We start from the raw sequence: 18,450 nt of genomic DNA, 5'->3' as shown, positions 1-18,450 counted from the left end.
TTCAACTTGTAGTTCTGGGATTAGCCCTTCTTTAGCAAAACTGTCTGCAGCTTTAAAATCTAAATTATATACAGAAACATTCAAAAACTTTGTGTAACTTAAGTTACAGAATTAAACCACAAATCAGAATTTGTCATTATACAACACTCCTCCCTTTGCTTCAGCTTCAGCAGCTTCCTCCACTGTTGCCAATGTCTCGTTTAAAAGATTAGTAGCCATGCTAGATTGCTTGCATTTTGTCTATGTGCTGCTAATCATGCTTAGTTTACAACAGTTGATGTTTATACTCTCAGGTGGTTATCAGATTAAATCAATAATCTGACAAAAAAGCGCAGATTGACTCAGGATTAGATCATCTCTAATTTTTGATATTTTGTTTTACACATGTTCCACCAGGATAATTTACGTGCAGCGTGCACTTTTTGCAAAATTTACACATTTTCTTTGCACACCACCCCTGCTGCACTCAATGACCCGTGCCTTCATCTCATCAGCCTCATCTGATGAATCAACCAGCTGCTCATAATCTGACAGATACATAATATTTACATTGAAACAGAATTTCGATCACAAACATAACCGTCTCCACCGTCTGCATACCTCACAGAGGCTTTCAGGGTGCAAACGGCAGGCCAAGAGTTAACTGTTTGGGCTGCTGGAGCACAAAGACCTCTGATCCATCAAAAGCACACTGCCAGCCTGGACAATGTCCATCTAGCAGCTTCTCCATTGTGTGTTGTGACAGATGGTATTTCATCACGTCAACACATCATGTATATGTACACATGCCACTGTAAGTGTATCACTGCACGGTTATAGTAATGCTCCCACTCATTTTGGTGCTTGGGTTAAAATTTTCCCTTTTTTAAAAGTCGTATCTGAAAAAAGCTCCCCACATGAGCTGGTTTGACTCTGTTGAGATGTACGAAAACATTTGTTAAGTTGCATTTTGAAAGTGTTAAGAAAGTGTTTTTATTCTGAAAGGGTGAAGCAGAAGGAGGCCTTTCGTCGACCTTCCTTACAGACGATAAAAAAGTCACTTCTTTGCATCAGCGGCTGAGATATACAGGGGTCGTGTATGTTAATGTAGCTACTGTACAGTGAGTGTGTGTGTGTGTGTGTGTGTCTGCTGGTGGGTACATATCAGTCGATCCCAGGCAAACATTTGCCCTCCTCAGCATTCCTGTGATGTGATGAGTCCAGCATTCAACCAGGACAACCTGTTATCCGCTCATTCACTTCCCACAGATGGCCGGCCTTTGTCCACCGGCCAGCCAGCTCTGCAGCACACACACACACACACACTCACACACACAAGTGCAGACAAATACGTAAATGTCTGCAAGCAAATGTATGTGGATGAATTAAAGCAGCTAACTTATTCCCGTGCATTGAAAGCGATCGTCATATTTGACCGTGAGGTTCATGGAGTGTTGGGTGTGGGTGGTGTCTCATTTGACCTGGGAACACCTTGGGGTGTCCTTGGGCGAGAAACGTAACCCCAAACTGCCCCCGATGGCTGTGCCAGGGGTGTGGGAATTGGATTACTGATTGGTGTTGCCTCTGCCATCAGTGTTTGGTTTTGTTTGGTTGTGAGGTGCAAACTGTCGTCCAATCAGCATTAGATGATTCACCCCTTTGTTCTTCTCTCCACAGGTATTGTTTTTCTCCTGATCTCTGGTCGATGGATTTATCACTGTTAATACAACAACATTTTAGTAAGTTTGTTTCCCCTTTTCTACAAACCTAAAGCGACAAAATTACCCAAGACTCACATCACGCTCTGTGGCTTCCCAGGCTAGAAAATCAAGAAAAGCATGGGTGACTGGAGCTTTCTAGGGCGGCTGCTGGAGAATGCTCAAGAACACTCCACTGTGATCGGAAAAGTGAGCGATCGTCACATCTCAGATACCGTCTTCTTGCACACCTGGGTATGTAACCATCCTTCCTTTGTCTGCCAGGTTTGGCTGACAGTCCTCTTCATCTTCCGCATCCTGGTGCTGGGCGCAGCAGCCGAGGAGGTTTGGGGCGACGAGCAGTCCGACTTCACCTGTAACACGCAGCAGCCCGGTTGCGAGAATGTCTGCTACGACGAGGCCTTCCCCATCTCCCACATCCGCTTCTGGGTGCTGCAGATCATCTTTGTTTCCACGCCCACGCTCATCTACCTGGGCCACGTGCTGCACATTGTCCGCATGGAGGAGAAGAGGAGGGAGAGGGAGGACGAGCTCAGGAAGGCCGGGCGCCACCAAGAGGACCACGACCCTCTCTATCACAATGATGGAGGAGGGGGCGGGAAGAAGGAGAAGCCGCCGATTCGGGATGAGCACGGGAAGATCAGGATCCGCGGGGCGTTGTTGAGGACGTACATCTTTAACATAATCTTCAAGACTCTGTTTGAAGTGGGCTTCATCCTGGGACAGTACTTCCTCTACGGTTTCCACCTGAGGCCCCTGTATAAATGTGGTCGCTGGCCTTGCCCCAACACTGTGGACTGCTTCATCTCCAGGTCAGAAAGTTGGATTCTATCACGTGTTTTTAATTTCCACACAAATGTATGTATTTCAAACGTTGTCTGTCTTCCCAGGCCCACTGAAAAGACGATCTTCATCATCTTCATGCTGGTTGTTGCCTGCGTCTCTCTGGTCCTGAACCTCCTGGAGATCTACCACCTGGGCTGGAAAAAGGTCAAACAAGGGGTCACCAATGAGTTCGTACCAGACGGTGAGTCTCTCCTCCTGGGTGTAGATAAGCTAGGGGACGCCGACACAATTCCAGAGCACACCTCTGGGTCCGCGCTCGAGTGTTTGCCGATGTACGCCAGCGTCAACGTCATGAGGGGTGGAGATTCTGAAGGAGGAGCATACGGTCCAATAGAGGCTTCACCGGTGGTGGTACCTTTTGATCCTGACTCCACGCAAGCTCGACTCAAGATGGAAGATTTCCACCCTGATGACTACCTAATGGAGGCCTCGCCAACGTCTTTCTATCACAGCGGAGACAAAGCAAGCGTCGAAAGCCACGAGCAGGCCATAGATCAGAACTGGAGCAACATGGAACGAGAGCTCCAGAGTCTGAACGGAAAGTACTCCCCTTCATCCTTCCCCCCTCCTCTCCCCTCTCCTCCCACCTCTGCCTCCTCCTCCCCTCAGGAGGAGACATTCCCATCGCTTCCACCTGGGGAAGAACACGCCCTGTTCCCCACGCTCCCTCTCCGTACCCCTCTTTCGTCCCTCTCGCCTGAGGAGGACAGTATCATCCCGAGTGCGCCTTACAAGCTCCCGCATGACGACTTCACCATCATCACCAGGGCGGAGATGCATCAACCTCCCGCTGTCCCGGTGATAGACATCCGGAAGCCGAGCCGGGCCAGCAAGATCGGCGGCATCAGGGCTCGCCCGGATGACCTGGCAGTGTAGCTAAAACACACACTCTCACACACTCACACATGCACAGGTAGACAACTTACACTGTGAGCAAGAGCAAGGAAAGGAAGAGTGTGGCCAGATTAGAGTGATAGCGCCATGTTGAAACTCAAAATACTGAAATCTCCGCAGCAGTAGTCGGTATTGGAATATCACATCTTTGATGCTAAAGCAGACTGGATTAGTGGTGACAGAAACAGTAAAAACAAATGTGACTTTGTAGGGTTAATGCACACACACTTCATGTCAAAGACGTCTGGACACACTCCTGGTGGTAATCTTGAATCGTGCAGCAAAGCTAGAAGAGCTCCTACTTTACCCCTGGCAACAAATGTGAAAAACTTCAACTTCTAACACATTTTTCAAAGCTGCCACTCAGCGCTCTGGCCATCCTCTTTCTTTCAGCTCAAGTTAAAACCTGTGCGCTGTTTCATGAGTCAAGCTCATGACCATACACACTTATATGTTTACACACACTTACAACATGCATAGCGAGCATAGATACACAAAGAGAGGTGAGAACGATGATGATGATGATGATGATGATGATGATGACGAATGGACTCACAGGTTTTGGAAGCGTAGCAGCAATATTTTTATTTCTCTTTTAATTCTTCGCTGGGAGACATCCGGGGAGAGGTTTGCACTTTTATTTCTTTAGTTTCATTTTTTCTCGTGACGTGACGACGGAGCTGGACGGTCTGTTTGTTGAGTCGTCTTTGTGTGTGTGTGTGTGTGTGTGTGTGTGTGTGTGTGTGCTGATCTCATCCAGCCTGTAGTTTCAATGAAGAGAGGGACGGATAAGATGGAGCAGCTGAGTCCCACCCTGAGACGTAGTCTTTAGGCTTCACAGGCTGCGTTTATGTGTGTGTGTGTGTGTGTGTGTGTGTGTGTGTGTGTGTGTGTGTGTGTGTGTGTTTAGATGCCTTAATCCTGTGTCATTGTTTACAAATCGACATCTCTGCAGTTACATCAGGGTAAACTATAAAAAGCGTATAAATATGTAAATACTGGTGAGAGGATCTTATCAGAGCTGGCTACTTTTAAAAAGTGAGTTCAGGCTCAAGCTGCAATTTGCAAATTCCTAAGTGCGGACACAGTTTACCACTCATCGACGTTCAGGATCTAAACCCAAAACTTCTTCATTTCATCCTTTTACGTTTTTGCAGATTGAACCGAGTATAAAAACCTTCAGTACACCTTCTTTCTGATGCTTGTGTTTGCGGTGTGTTACACAACTGTGAAGCTCCTCCTGGCTGTTACGTATGGGAGGACTCTAAGTTATTTTTTTAGACTAGCTGTAGATGAAACTGTAGCTTTTTAGATTTTTAGAGAAAAAGAGGAGATCTAAAAATGTGTTGACTTTTATATTTCTGTCACCTAACCAAAGTCCAGAGTCGTTTTTCCTGTTTTCGTCTTTAGTTCCTGCCAAAAAGGAGAAACAAACAGCAAATATGAGTTCAGATTTGTTGCCCCAACTAAGCAAAACAAAGTAATATGAACTTTAGTGGCGAGCCAGCAAAGGAGAGTGGTTGGGAGCAGAAACACAAGATGAGGAATCCGCAGTAAGATCGTCGTGTGAAGCGCTTATCAGGCTAGGACGCTGCTTTCTTCATGGTGGATGTTTACATGTGCCTAAGAGAACAGAAGTGCTTCATCTGCTTTTAGACACCAGCTGTGGAGAACGAAACTTAAACCAAAGATTCTTAACAAATCAAAGATATCTGTGCCAAAGATGCCTCGACACATGGTGCATAGCTCAAGAGCTCTTCTTGGGAACGTTTCCCCCTCCCATCGCTCCAACCACAAGCTCAATCAAACAAAAAGTCAAGACTTTGTGGCCAAAGATTGTTAAAACAAGGTACACTTTACTTGTTCTCATAACCTTGTTGTTCTACAGTGTTCTTTTTGATATGTAGATAAAGATTTGCACATTTGGTTAGTTGTAGACCACTGTTATGAGGATATGAAGATATTATCAATAGAGAAGAAAAGGGTGTCCTTGATGAGGAGTATTAACATATTTTTGTTTATTTATGGGAATAACATTATCCGATTAGCCTTGGAATGGAGAAGAAATTAATCTGCTTGTTCTGTTTTTTTGTCCTGGATATGGATTGAGAGACTTCTCCGGCTCACACCACGGACGTGCCTTGAAACAAACTGGATAGAAAACTTCTTCTGTTGTGTGATGGGGGGAATTTCACGGCTCTCCTTTTTCCAGCAGGAATACAGACTGTCACGTGTAAAAAAAAAAAAAAAAAAAGAAAAAAAAAGATGAAGAACAGCTCGTTTGTTTACTCCCCGTTGTCAAATGGACGATAAAAGAAGTGCCTTGCGTCTGAACGTTTTGTTGAAGAACATGTTGATGTAAATGTTCATTTACCTCAGATGTTAACAGAACTGTTACTGAATAAACTTTTTGTACCATACTAAATACTCCTGGGTTGGTGTGTCCATGTCACGTTCTAATTCTCCTCATAATAGATTTCTTCGCTCTTATTGCACATTCTTGATTCAACTAATTCCTCTGCTTGTTTTTCCCACAGGTAACCAAAGTGACTGAATCAAGCCTGAGCGACAAGAACAACATTCAACCCTCTTCCACGTCTGCTTTAACATTTCTCTTCCAGGAAAAGATTGAATCATTTATCCCAACATCATCTCTATCTTTGTGTGTGTATATGTGCGCGTGCATGTCTGTGTGTGTGTGTCCTCACAGCCTCGCCCATTAAGCCATGCTGAGGCCAGCACTTCCTTTATGCCTGCTCAAAGTCCCAGGGATTGTGGCTGAACAAAAACCTCTCCAGGGAGTGAAAAGGCCTTGAATGGCTGCTAATGCCGTCCCGACCTCTGGACTCTTGCAGGCTGCAGCGTACGTGTCTATACGGTCTAATATAAGCAGAAAAGTGTGCACTGTATATTTATATTGCTAACAAATACAATCAGTTGTGTGGGGGAAATTTTGTTGGGAATCAAAGAGAACTGGGAAATATTCTTCTCAGTTTGTCCGAGCTTCTGGAGATGTGTTGGAAATGTCTGAAGGCTCTCCTATCCACAAGGCTGACCCTGATACCTGAAAGAGACATTCCCGTGTTGAGCTAGTGGTCTGCATTTCTGATCTGAGCTCTTTGTTGTAAAAGAAAGGGGAGAATAAGTGATTCAAAGCTTTGGCCACCTGCAGTTTGTCAACGCAGAAGCCAGCAGGGAACAGCTTCACACCTGCATCTCGATGTGGGTGCTCGAGGTCTTTCAAATGTGAACCCTGATCACTAATTTCTGCTTGTTTGCTGCTTTGTTAAAACAAGTGCAGTGGGACCTCTTGTGGCCAGACTTTGGCATGACTTATCACTCACGTATTCATCCTGAAATGAAGAAAGACACTCTACTTTTGCTGTTTTGCAATTTTATTGGTTCAACAAAACTTTCTTTCTGCACAAACTCCGATCCTGCAAAGCTTTTATCTCTGTGTCCAGCTTGCGTTCCAGCAGTCTAAATCATTAGATGAATATCGAGAGCGAAGCTGCTGCTGCTTGGTGCTAATGCTATTCATTTGCATGACCTCATTACAATCAGACTTTAATATTTGACTCCTAATCCTCACATCCCATCATTTCAGAGGTTATAATATGGGGTTTGGGGGCAATCCTGCTACTAGCCAGCAACATTGCACTCTGATACTTGTAATACTCAGAGCCCTTGAATACAGCAATCCCCTGTGGGCCACAGAAACCAGCATCGATATCTGACAAAGGCAGGTTCGTTTCTTGGGTTGTGGTTCTGGGTGTGGCGGTTAGGTCGACATCAAGGAGCTTCTGACCTGTTGGAAGACGTGTGTTTGAAATTTATCTCCAACAACACCATGAGTTTAAATGAATCAGCGCTCCCTTACCTTGGATTATGTGAACTGTGTGTTCATTGGGGCAGACGAAAGCAGCGTCCACGTGTCCTTCAATGCCGAGCTCCTCCTTCAGGCTTTTGGGGTAACCGTCGATCAGGGTGTAGTGAACACCTCCTTTGTAGATGTAAACATGATCGCCCTGCAGGAAAGGGTTTAAAAATGAACTTTAACTCAGCTCAGAGTGTCAGATCACAGCAGGAAGAGTTGGAAATGTCAAAGTCTTACCGTAATCATGTACATTTTGTCTGAGTAGGAGAACACAGCATCCACACTGGTGGTCAGCTCTTTCCACGTCCTGGTGATTGGGAAGGCGTGGAGGCCGTCACGACTGGTGTCCAGACGCATGTAGATGGGGCCTAAGATTGAACAGATTTCATGTAAGCCCCCAAGTCATACACTCATACAACATGTTTGTTTTTGTTGTACTTTACCTGCAAAGAAGTAGGTTTTGCCACTGTCGTCAGCGGTGATGGCGTCCAGTTTAACATCTTTGCATTTGATGACCTGGTAATCACCTCCATGACCTTCATGGGACAGCACATGCACTCAAAGGTCTTTCTACCATTAAATCGATGTGTTTTGATATTGTGTTTAATTTTCTCTTCCTGACAGACTCACCAAAGTTGGGGCACCTCATGAAGTAATCGCGGGCATCTTTCGGGTATAAAGCGCTGACTTCTCCGCTCAGTGGGTTGAATCTGGTGAAGTTGTGTCCATGGAAGCAATAGTAGTGCTCCAGCCAGCGGAAGGCGGAGGTGCAGACAGGCAGGTGGGGCCATGACTTTGTCTTCACTGTCTTTGTGGTGATGTCATAAACGTGCACATCATGTCCTGAACATGAGAGGGCAACAGTTAAAAAGTAACCTCTGAATTTCAACCTGCTGTGCATTCATTCCTCCACTAGAGTGCGACATAGTGCCTAATTAGCAAACTTCCTGTACATTTAATGGACCTCCCATTTCATGATTTGTTTTAACTAAAACAATATTAAACACTTTATTAGCATTAATTTTCTTAAAGTGGGAGTTACCCTTAAAGAACAGGACTGAGTCGTCCCCACACTCTCCTTTGGGACACTCCACAGCAGCATCCAGATGACTAGGGACACCTGGGAAGTCCTCTTGGATCTCTTTGGGATACCCGTCCTCCAGAGAGTGGTTATAATAACTGAACACTTTATCATCCTGGAAATGATGTCAGAATAAGATGTGTGTTTTTTTTTTATTTCTACAGGAGCTAAACTCAGCAGAATCTCGTGAATCATACCAGGAAGAAATAAATGTGATCGTGGTCGTCGGTGTTGTCAGGGTCGTGCATGCGGAAGGCGGCGTCGACGTGGCCGATGTGATGGAGGTCATCCAGCTCCTTGAAGGACTCGTTGGAGAGCTGGGCTGGGCCATGGAAACCTTTCCACAAGTAGGGACCTGAAGAGTATAAATTACAACCCTACATCAAATATAAACTGTTAAAAAAATAATGTGGACGGCTTTTATTTTTTTGATAGAAATCCCTACCTTTGAAGAAGAAAGTGATTCCTTTCTCATCAGGAGTGACTGCATCAAACTCGATACCATCACAGCGGTTTGGAAGAGAGTGGTCGACATCTGTGATCAAGAGGTGAATCAAACACACATTAAATCTGTTTCATTAGATGTATTGTGTAGGAAAAATACTTCTTCATGTGTTTAACACCAACCTTCTGCCGCTGCATCTTGTGGCGGCCTGTAGATGATAAAGAAAGGAGTGATTCTTCTGCACACACATTACACTTCACCCTTAAAACACCCGAGTCATGCTCATCAGGGGTTAACTGGCGACTCAGCACTGAAGAAATATGATGAATTGGACGCTTATGTTTGCTCAATTGATCTATCTGGTGAACTTTGTGAACCAACAAATAGAAGTTATGAAACGAGTCATGTGTACTCTTTCACTGCGTAGGTGAAACTAAAAACAAACAAAGGAAAGAGTTCACAAAAGATAATTCTTCAGATTTGAGGGCAAATTATGCAACAAAACCAACGATATTTAGGATAACACTTAATGCCTCATGTGCATACAGTTTTAGGGTCAGTGGAATGGTTTGCACCAATTTTCTGATGTTTTGCAGCCCTGTTTCAAGACTCAATGCTTGTTTGTTGTTAAAGTGAAGCAAATTACCAAATCAAATGTAGTTTTTTTTTTGCTTCTTTGGATTTTACCATTCTTTGAGAAAAAAAAATAAAGGAAAAAAGACAAAATAAATGAAAATGCACCCAAGAACCTGCAAGAAAAACAAATTTATGAGACATTTCAGTGTTAAAATTTGTTTAGAGTGAAAGGTTCGATACTTACGCAGGTGCAGCAAGAGTCAGGGCAAGTGCTGCGCACAGAAACAGAGTTTTCGTGAAGAGCTCCATGCTGTGCTGTCCTGATGAAACCCTTCTTGAAGTGGAGTCCGGCTGTGGAGCAGAGCTGTGGCAGTGCTTGAGCTGACCCTGTGCTTTTATACTAAATCGTGTGTGTGTCTGTGTGTGTGTGTGGATGGACATGTCAGGACACGGTGTGTTTTTGCACGTGTTTGCACTGACGGGGAGTCGGAATTTTAGTTGTTGCAAAAGAGGCTGAGTCGTGACCAGAGTAACTCCAGATTATCTGGTGATGCCTTTGTGTTCTGTAAGGTCAAGTGCAGGGAGAGCTTTGTTCGTATTTGTTGTAGATCAAACATCTTGTTTGAACTTGTAAAAAGTCAAAGCTTTACTTTGCTTTCAAAACAGTTTTCAAGTGGAATCTTTCATCTCTTTGGTTAACATTTAACTTGTTTGTAATAGGGTTTAATGACTGCATGTTCATCAGAATTAGAAAGTGCCCTTCGACCCCAGGTTTGGTGTTGTGACATACTAGTCTACGATTACATTTGCCTAGAAATCACAAAGTATTGACATCAGTTTAAAACAATTTACAATGTACCATGAGATTAAATCAAAGTTTAATCATTTTCAATACAAGAATCAACTGGCCCATCCCACACTAATGCCAACCTATAAAGAACTAAAAGAAAATTTTGAGTTTAATCTACGTCTAATATGAAAGATAAAGAAAAAACTTTAGTCAATCTCTAGATTTACTTCACAGTTTCTAACTTTGATGAAAGGGGGATAAAACTTGTTAGCAATCTTCAAATCTAAGTATAGTATCATCAAAGTAAATCAGATAGGAGGTAGAGGCTGTATATGAAACACAGATTAGGTATTCACTTGTAACGGTAGATCTTAACACAGTGGTTCATGCTGTCTGACACCACCATGTGGCCATCAGGAAGCAGTGCCAGCCCCCGTGGGCTATTCAGGTTATCGGTCACCACCGCCCAGCCAACTCCTTTGGAGGGGTAGAGAAGAACACGATGGTGCTGCTTTCCCCAATCAGCCACCAGGACGTCTCCATCGCTGTCAATGCACAGACCCCATGGGCACGTCAACACAGGCCCCAGTCCAGAACACACCCCAAGGATCCTGATCGTATTCCAGCCTGGCTCCAGGACTCGGATGCATGGCACACGCCCAGTCTCATTTCCTCGTTCTGATACTGCCATTAGCCCAGTGGTGAGACACGCTGCCACTAGATAGGGTCTATGGTACCCAGTGACAACTGTGCGTTCCAATCTAGCACCAGATTTTGGGTCCAGCTTCAGAGAAGTAAGAGTCCCACGCTTGATATCAGCAACCAAGAATTCATCCAGACGAGTAACAGTCACCCCTCTGGGAGCATCCAGCTCTTCATTAGTTGAACCAATCATTGTGCCTCCAAATGTTTGCAAGAGGCGTCCATGGCGGCTGAACACCAGGACAGCCCGCTCAGCAGCACAGGTCAGAGCGATGAGACCCTTTGAATTCACAGCTACGTCAAAGTAGTTGCAGATGCGGGAGGATCTTTCTGTTCCTGAGGGTGACACTTGCTGTACAACATTTTTCTGGAGATCAGTCACCTGAATGCGCGCATTTCCACAATCCACCACAAAAAGCTGACCTTTAACGGTAGCATGGACACCACTGGGTAGGTTAAAGTCAGTGCGGCCTGATCCTTGTTTCCCAAACTGTTTGACCAGATATGCAGAGTCAAGAGCAGTTGAAGCACCGTCTTCTTCCAGCTCCCTCAAAGCTGGAACACCTCCTTCCTTCTTTTCTTTGTTGTATTGCTGGAACTCCTTGACTTGGTATGGTTTGTCTCCCTCAATGGCTGACATGGAAAGGGATCTGCCTACTGGGTTTAAACCCTGTTCAGGTTGGGTCTGGTATCTTGGTTGTTGCTCATTAGAACTCACGGTGTTCATGTCCAGTTCTGTGCCATTTCCTTGGCTTTGTTCAGGTGGTGACGGCTCGGAGGCGAGACGCATTCTGTTGACCTTCCTTAATCCTTTACCCTCTCCCTTGTCCTCATTAATCAGAGGGCGGAGATTACCTGAGAGGTCGGCAGTGGACACTGAGCGGCAGTGCTCTTGTTTGAGGGACCCATTGCTTGGAGTATTCACAGTATAGGTATAACAGGATTCTTCACTTTCCACTGGGGATGGGGGGCTTCCACTGTCCATCGAGGACTCATGTGAAGTCCTTTTCTTGGATAAAAGTGGACTTTTCCTGGAGAGTGAACCCTTGCGTCTTATCTTTGGAGACAGTGATACTTCTCTGCTTTTTTGACCAGTTTCTTCAGGAGGGCAGGATGGTTCTTCACTTGAGACCAAGACAAGGGCCTTTTGCCTCTTCTTGCCCTTCAGTGAGGAGCGCTTCTTTGTTAAATTTTGTCTGCCATCACATTCGTCACCTTCGGATTCTCCTTGACTGGAGACTGGTGGGATTGCAAGAAAAAGGTCTTGCCCATGAGTGTCTGAGCAAACTGACTCAACTTCCTCATCCTGGGATGACTCAGAAACACCACGATATCTTGGAATAGGGGATTTTAAAGTGGGTGACTTAGGGTCGTCCTCATTTTCAGTGGAGCTTGACAGACGAAGTTTCCGAACAACTCTTGTGTTACCGCTGTTTGCCTTGGTGTTTTCATCTGGACTGTTCCTCTGCCCGGCCCTGTTCGGTTGGGGCTCTTTTCGAATTTCAAGAGGGGTGATGTTGGAGAATGCTCTATCCCCTGAATGCAGGGCACACTTTTGTCCTTGAACTCCACAGACACCGATAGGGTAGGTCATACATTGCTCATGAACACTGACTTCCCCCAAGCTTAAGGTCTTGGAACCAGGGCTTGGTAGGAAACTGACCCTTTTAAGTGTTAGAGAGATCTCCCAAGGTTGGGTAACTTCTGCCACTCCTCTTTGGAGCTGATTTTTGTTGGCTCCACCTGCAGTACTACCCCATCTTTGTATCTGCTCCTTTAGTTGCCCAACTTTTCTAAGCTGCTGATCAACAAGTGACTGAACAACCCGCGCTGCAGCTGCGTTCTCCCTCTTCAGCTGACTCAGATGCCGCTGAGCTTCTCTGTGGTCCTGCTCTACTTTCTCAAGAAGGCGCCGCTCCTCTCTCTGCGCTTCAATCACAGCGTTGTCCAACTCGCGGCTCACTTCCTCTACTTCAGTCTGCTGTCGCTCCCTGAGGATCTGTAGTTCTTGTTCTCCTTGCTCCAAGTTGGAGAGGGCCTGAGCTACCCAGGGGGGAGGCGAAGTAAGGGTTATGGGAGAAAATATAGACTCCCGTGGAGTGAATGATAGGGGAGGTGGGGAGGTTACATCTCTTAGTTTTGGTGTGCTGTGTGTCAGCAGGGCTGTGAGCCCCAGACGGGCTCTTCTTTCTGAATGGGACCGCATCAACATTGCCGATGGATGATCTGGCAAGCTCACTCAGCAGATTAGGTAAAGCTATTTTTCCAAAGTGTTCCTGTAGAGACAAAGAGAAAATAAAATAAGATGTATTCTTTGTATTAGAAATCTAGATTGGACAGAATGGTCATATTCTGAAATCCAGAAGAGGAAATCCCCTGGACATAATTTTACAACCACAAAGGGGGACATGTCCAAGCAAAAGAGGATGTATGGTCACCCTAGATTAAAATACTGGACAAAAAAATCCCACTTAATGAACCCAAAGATAAAGTCTGCGACCTGGTAAGAGTCAATATTGCTTTTGATGTAGGAATATTGAATATAACTGAACATAATTTACACAACATTGCATAGACTAGCGTGTTAGAATGTATTCCACGCTCTTGGTTGGGTAAACAAAACTTTGAATATGTTTTTATCACGCAGAAAGACTTATTAGTAATAATTAATTGTGTGTTTACAATTTCAGCGCGAGCCAGATATGACGTCTGTTTCGACTGGTCAACGCGGCAACAGCGCCCTCTAGTAGCAAAGCGTGAAAGCGCACTGATGACGTACGGCTGTGGTGCCTATTGGCTAACGTTTTTGCGGTGATACGACATTGAAGTGAAATGTGAGTAAACGTTTATTTTTTTACGAAAACATGAGTCATGTGTTGTTTTGTGTGTTTTACTGCGTTATGCTTCAAATTTTATAAATTAACTGCGCATGTTGAGGTAAACAACCGCGCGAGCTGCTAATACGAGTTAAGCTAGTTCAGTGTGTTGATATTTGTGCGCACGCGCAGTGTAGCATCCAGGAGGCGGTCTGTCAAGCAAATTAATGATAGAATATCATTATCTTTGGTGTATTTATTTGTAGTTTGCTGCATTTTGACTTTATACAGTCATAATAATTTAACACATAGTCATAAGTGAGCACTTTTCAGTGAGTTCAATGCATTTACGTATGATGACGTGCTTTGCTAGAACATTATTTCCCCTTAAACAACAACTTTGTTGCACAGACCCACTCCACAGGCCTCTCTGAGGATTCAAGTCGACCCACAAATTGACTCCCTAACCCCAGAGAGGACTTGTGTACATTTCTCTTGTTGAAAACTGGGACACAGGATCCTGTTTTGTTGCAACTTTATCTATCAGGCACAATATTCAGTTTCTCACGAGACTCCAAAGCGCTCTCAGGTGTCCACTGTCCTGTTTTCCTTGAGGTCAGGGCTGTAATCAGATTTCAGTGTTATTGGCAGCAGCCCATCAACAATAATAACAGCCCAGAATTGCTTATCAGGGTTTGCAACGACATTTGTGTACGTTTATGAATGTGGAATAGTCTCTGTATGCCTAGTTAATGCTCAGTAAGCTCACTTTGACGTCACCTTTCTTGATATCACTCATCAGGCAACTTTGGATGTTTCAAACAGCAGCTTCCGATACAGCACAGACCCTCATTGTCACGTCTGGTGGAAACAGCAGCTCTTATCAGCCCGAGGCATTGAAACTGAACCACGTCTTTCATCGGCAGCACCAGGTATGTGAGATTCCACCACACAGAGGTCAGATCTCTCCCTGAACCCAGTGTTTGTGACAATGCAAAGGAAAAAAATCAGGCTGTGTTCACAAGCATGTATGATTTAACTGCGTAGGCCTACTTTCAGAGGCTTGACCCCCTTGAAGGGAAGATAAAAGGCAGAGGTGTCACTTTACTCCTGCGCATTCACTCAAGAGTCCCCCTGGAAACATGTGACCTAAGAGTGCCAGTTGATAAGATCTGTTTCCCATGTTTTGGAAAGATGTTGTAGATCCTATCTGTGTTGATGAAGCTGTTCAGAGAAAGTTGTAATTTGGTTGCAGGATTTGAAAAATGATGGGAATTTGGTGCACACACCAGATGAAAAGCAATCGATCTGTTTGGGAGTCGGAATTTCGGTAACGCGTCAGAAACAAATCCCTGTCACTCTCCCGGAGCGAGGCCAGTGGGTCTTCTCATGTTCCCCTCCCGCTTCAATGATGAATGAGAGGCACCAGTTGCTAAGTTACCGGACGGCCTTCGCTGAGGTGCTGAGACTATAGAAGAAATGATACCATTCATAATTGAGAAGATTATGCAGGATGTTCAGGAGCATTCCAGCGTATCCAAACTAAACAATGGAGGCTTTCAGTGCAAGTTACGGAGCGTGAAGCGCACAGGTGAAGGCCTCTTTGAAATGCTGAATGAAATGTTTTTCTCGCGGTTGATGTGGGAAATCTGTTGGCCCTGAACAATTACTTTTTTTGGCAGAAGTAGAGATGCTAAATGTATAACTCGAAAGTAAAAGGCAGAAAAGAAGCATTTGAAGAGTGAAAGATGTCCTACCTGGATTCCAGGTGTGTGCGTCCTCCTCTGCTGCTCTCGCCTCTCTGTCCCGCAGCTTTTTCCTCCTCTCACCTTGCTGTGTCACACCCCCGTCTCCCCTCTATCCCCTCCCTCTTTGTCGTCTGTGCATTCTGCACGGATCACTCCAGAAGTTTCTCATTGTTTGTAGATACATAAAATGATATTTGAAGGCTTGAACATTTCATGCGATAGCATTAAGAAAACTTAGCAAACTTTGTGTGGAGATCACTTTGTAGTTATTTGGGAGCTGAGGAGACCAGTTTCTGGAGATTATATGGTTGCCTTGTTATCAGCCTGAGTTTGGATTTTTGCTGCACAATAGTTCAGGGACCCCTTGGTTGTATTGTTGTGTCATGATGAAGCCCCTACTCTTGTACTTCTGAGCCATGCTGTTGTTATTTATACATGATATGTTTTGGTATTGTCTTGCTGAAATATGCAAAGTCTGCCTCAAAAAAGCATCGTCTGGTTTTCAGCACGAGTTGCTCATACTCTGCTCCAGTAGTTTTTGGAAGAAGTCAAAAGAATTCCTGCTCATATTTTTTAAAATCAGATAAAACATAATGTGTATTTAACTTTATTATTATAATACATCATCAAACTTGTATTTATCCGTTGGTGATCACACTATCGTGCAACCTTTTCCAGATTTATGTCACTGGTAGGTAATGTAAGCTTTGGTTGTTATTCCTCAATGTGACCACTAGGTGTCAGCAAACACAAAGCTGCAGCTCCTCAACCTGCGCAGTTAATCAGTTCTGTTAACTCAAATCTAACAGATCAAATTAAAGTTATATAACACATTATGTCTGGCTGATTAACTTGACAGCAGGTATTTAAGAGCGTTGCAGCTTGTAGACTTGATAACACGTTGCATAAAGTATCCTAAAAGCAGGTTTGCATCCATTAAAAAAACTTCTGATGCTGAGTCCTCTTTTGCTTCTAAGTCAATCTTCTGCTTTAGTGTTTTGCGTCTTTGATCCAATTTTATTTACATAGAAAAATTGTATGAGCAGTTGGCATACCATTAATTTTCAATTATTTTTTTTTCTTGTGCAAACTAACAAAAATGTTCAGCTGGAGCTTTAATTTTTCATCATTAGAAAGAGAGCTGATGAAGAAGCTGGTTATTAAGTTAGGATAGCTGAACCTGTTGATATGACGTCACAGGAACACTTCATAAAGCGTCTGATTGGATCATTTGGAGCATCTTCTGCCTGATTTGCGTGATTGTAGAAGTGTATCAGATTTCTTATCCTTACAGGACCCACAGTCCTCTCACCAATTACGCTGTAGCGCACACACCGAGCGCTGCCCCCTGGTCACAGATGGGTCCAGAGACATCAGAGTCGCTGGATGTCACACAGGGTCCTACAGGCTGTCTGCCTGGTGTTGTGACTGATTATTTCTATCTCCCGCTCTGTCAGGACGGACGGGGAATCATTTCGGCCTAAGGTGGCGCCGGGTTATTGATATCACTGTTAAAAGTCTGCGATGCAGCCGCTCGCCTCGACATGGCTGCAATTAAATCTGTATGTGTGGCAGAGAGTAATGGGAACAATAGTTACTGTAACACAGCGATAATGCGATTCAGCGTGGCAGCACAACAGCCATAAATATAAATATGGGTGGGATGCATGACAGAGGAGCTAATGGGTGATTATTACCTGGCCAAAAATCAAGATGGCGGCAAACTTGTTGCAAACAAACACTGAGAAAGTCTGCAGATGGAATTAGAAAGGCGGTCAAGAAGAAGTCATATTGCGCTCTTCTCCCCCACTTTGCATACAGCAGGCAATATTAGATGATGAATATGGTAATGGTCCTCATTCTAGTGGGACTATCTCCTTTCAGAGGGGTGGATCTGGTTCTGCTGTTAGATTCGATTAATTCCTCTTCATGCCACTCCTCATTTTGGTGTCCCCCCTTTGCTTCCACCCCCCCTCCTTATTCTCTAACACTTTCGGGCCTATGATATTAGACGAACAATCGCAGAAACAAAACGAGCTGGAACAACCAAGATGGGAACAGATGGCACGTAATTGCCTGGTGGAGGAAGCCAGGGAGTCAATTTTTACCCGTCCTGGGGGAGTTGCAGTTGCAAGAAGGGAGGGGAGGAGGGAGGAGAGGGGGGAAAAAAGTGCAGGTGCATTTGTTTTGATCAGATCTGGCCTAAAGGAAGCATCTGAAAAATATTCATCACACGCATATTAGGGAGAGGAATTTAACCAAAGCGGTGTGGGCCAGACCTGGGATGCATGTGGAAGCTTTGAGCGGGGCAAAGAGGAGACGCGTGGCAGCAGATGCATCACAAATTAATACCACAGTGAAGTGTTGCAAAAACTGTAAAACTTTCAGATGGTAGCAGACTGTCCCAACATTTGCCAATCTTATTTTAGGCTTTGTGAGAAGTTGGCTCTATAAATAATGTGAAAATGCTTTGGACGAGCAGATATGAGGATGAATATATTAGATAAAAACAGTTATTATCTTTGGTCACAGTTTTTCATCCTCTCAGCTTATTTTTGAATGACTTTTTTTTGTATTTAAACTTATATTTCAATTCGTCTCACTTTTTTTCCAAATTTTAAAATCTCATGTCCAAAATTATCTCTTTGACACAACTTTTATTGGACCCGTCATTTTTAGGATGTGTGTTCACCTGAAAAGTCTTATACAAGTTTACATCAGCGGGTTTTTCTCCGTCGTGACTACAAACGCCATCCCCCCGCGCCCACTCCATCCTTGGACATGAATCAGTCACATACTGTACTGAGATGAATCTTCCTTTTTCTCGGCCCTCTAAGCTCTGACCACATCTGTTCAATTACCAGCATGGAAAGTGCATTACCATTGGCTTTGTTGTTGGAGATGCTTGATTTTCTTAGTAAAAAAGCGGATGAATTTATAATGTTGTGATCCCTTCTGTTGTGAATCTCTTGAGCGGG

General features: G+C 44.3%; 3 protein-coding genes across 4 annotated transcripts; 1 reads left to right on the top strand and 2 right to left on the bottom strand.

Annotated features, from left to right (window-relative positions):
- Positions 1-1,817: 1,817 nt before the first annotated feature.
- LOC141785922 (gap junction alpha-3 protein-like) lies at positions 1,818-3,419 on the top strand. Of its 2 annotated transcripts, XM_074664547.1 has the most exons (4): positions 1,818-1,886; positions 1,962-2,509; positions 2,588-2,868; positions 2,941-3,419. In XM_074664547.1, exons 1-4 carry the CDS (start codon positions 1,818-1,820, stop codon positions 3,417-3,419), a joined length of 1,377 nt encoding a protein of 458 aa, XP_074520648.1. The 2 variants fall into 2 exon arrangements, with proteins under 2 accessions (XP_074520648.1, XP_074520646.1); XM_074664545.1 differs by having other exon boundaries at positions 2,588-3,419.
- A 3,395-nt stretch (positions 3,420-6,814) lies between these two features.
- Positions 6,815-9,795, bottom strand: hpxb (hemopexin b). Its single transcript, XM_074664544.1, has 10 exons — positions 9,661-9,795; positions 9,023-9,048; positions 8,841-8,930; positions 8,593-8,750; positions 8,357-8,510; positions 7,945-8,157; positions 7,758-7,850; positions 7,552-7,682; positions 7,318-7,465; positions 6,815-7,245 (listed from the first exon to the last, which is right to left on the bottom strand). Exons 1-10 carry the CDS (start codon positions 9,723-9,725, stop codon positions 7,019-7,021), a joined length of 1,305 nt encoding a protein of 434 aa, XP_074520645.1. The 5' UTR covers positions 9,726-9,795; the 3' UTR covers positions 6,815-7,018.
- A 482-nt stretch (positions 9,796-10,277) lies between these two features.
- LOC141785919 (uncharacterized) lies at positions 10,278-15,544 on the bottom strand. Its single transcript, XM_074664538.1, has 2 exons — positions 15,482-15,544; positions 10,278-13,184 (listed from the first exon to the last, which is right to left on the bottom strand). The coding sequence occupies exon 2, from the start codon at positions 13,118-13,120 to the stop codon at positions 10,559-10,561; it is 2,562 nt and encodes an 853-aa protein (XP_074520639.1). The 5' UTR covers positions 13,121-13,184; positions 15,482-15,544; the 3' UTR covers positions 10,278-10,558.
- Between the last annotated feature and the right edge of the window lie 2,906 nt (positions 15,545-18,450).

The sequence above is a fragment of the Halichoeres trimaculatus genome, unplaced genomic scaffold (assembly GCF_033239565.1).
Source record: "Halichoeres trimaculatus isolate MK-OKI-2021-1 unplaced genomic scaffold, fHalTri1.1 fHalTri1_scaffold_24, whole genome shotgun sequence".
Classification (NCBI taxonomy): Eukaryota; Metazoa; Chordata; class Actinopteri; order Labriformes; family Labridae; genus Halichoeres; species Halichoeres trimaculatus.
The sequence above is the reverse complement of the archived record's forward strand: the minus strand, read 5'-3'. Positions and strand labels throughout refer to the sequence as shown.

Bases quoted from the DNA above. Each gene is read 5' to 3' on its own strand.
- LOC141785922 (XM_074664545.1), top strand. From the start codon at position 1,818: ATGGGTGACTGGAGCTTTCTAGGGCGGCTGCTGGAGAATGCTCAAGAA. The intron at 1,887-1,961 runs GTGAGCGATCGT...TTTGTCTGCCAG, and splicing joins ACTCCACTGTGATCGGAAAA to GTTTGGCTGACAGTCCTCTT. The intron at 2,510-2,587 runs GTCAGAAAGTTG...CTGTCTTCCCAG, and splicing joins GTGGACTGCTTCATCTCCAG to GCCCACTGAAAAGACGATCT.
- hpxb (XM_074664544.1), bottom strand. From the start codon at position 9,725: ATGGAGCTCTTCACGAAAACTCTGTTTCTGTGCGCAGCACTTGCCCTG. The intron at 8,158-8,356 runs GTAACTCCCACT...TCTCATGTTCAG, and splicing joins CTCAGTCCTGTTCTTTAAGG to GACATGATGTGCACGTTTAT. The intron at 7,466-7,551 runs GTAAGACTTTGA...CCTTTCCTGCAG, and splicing joins ACAAAATGTACATGATTACG to GGCGATCATGTTTACATCTA.
- LOC141785919 (XM_074664538.1), bottom strand. From the start codon at position 13,120: ATGTTGATGCGGTCCCATTCAGAAAGAAGAGCCCGTCTGGGGCTCACA.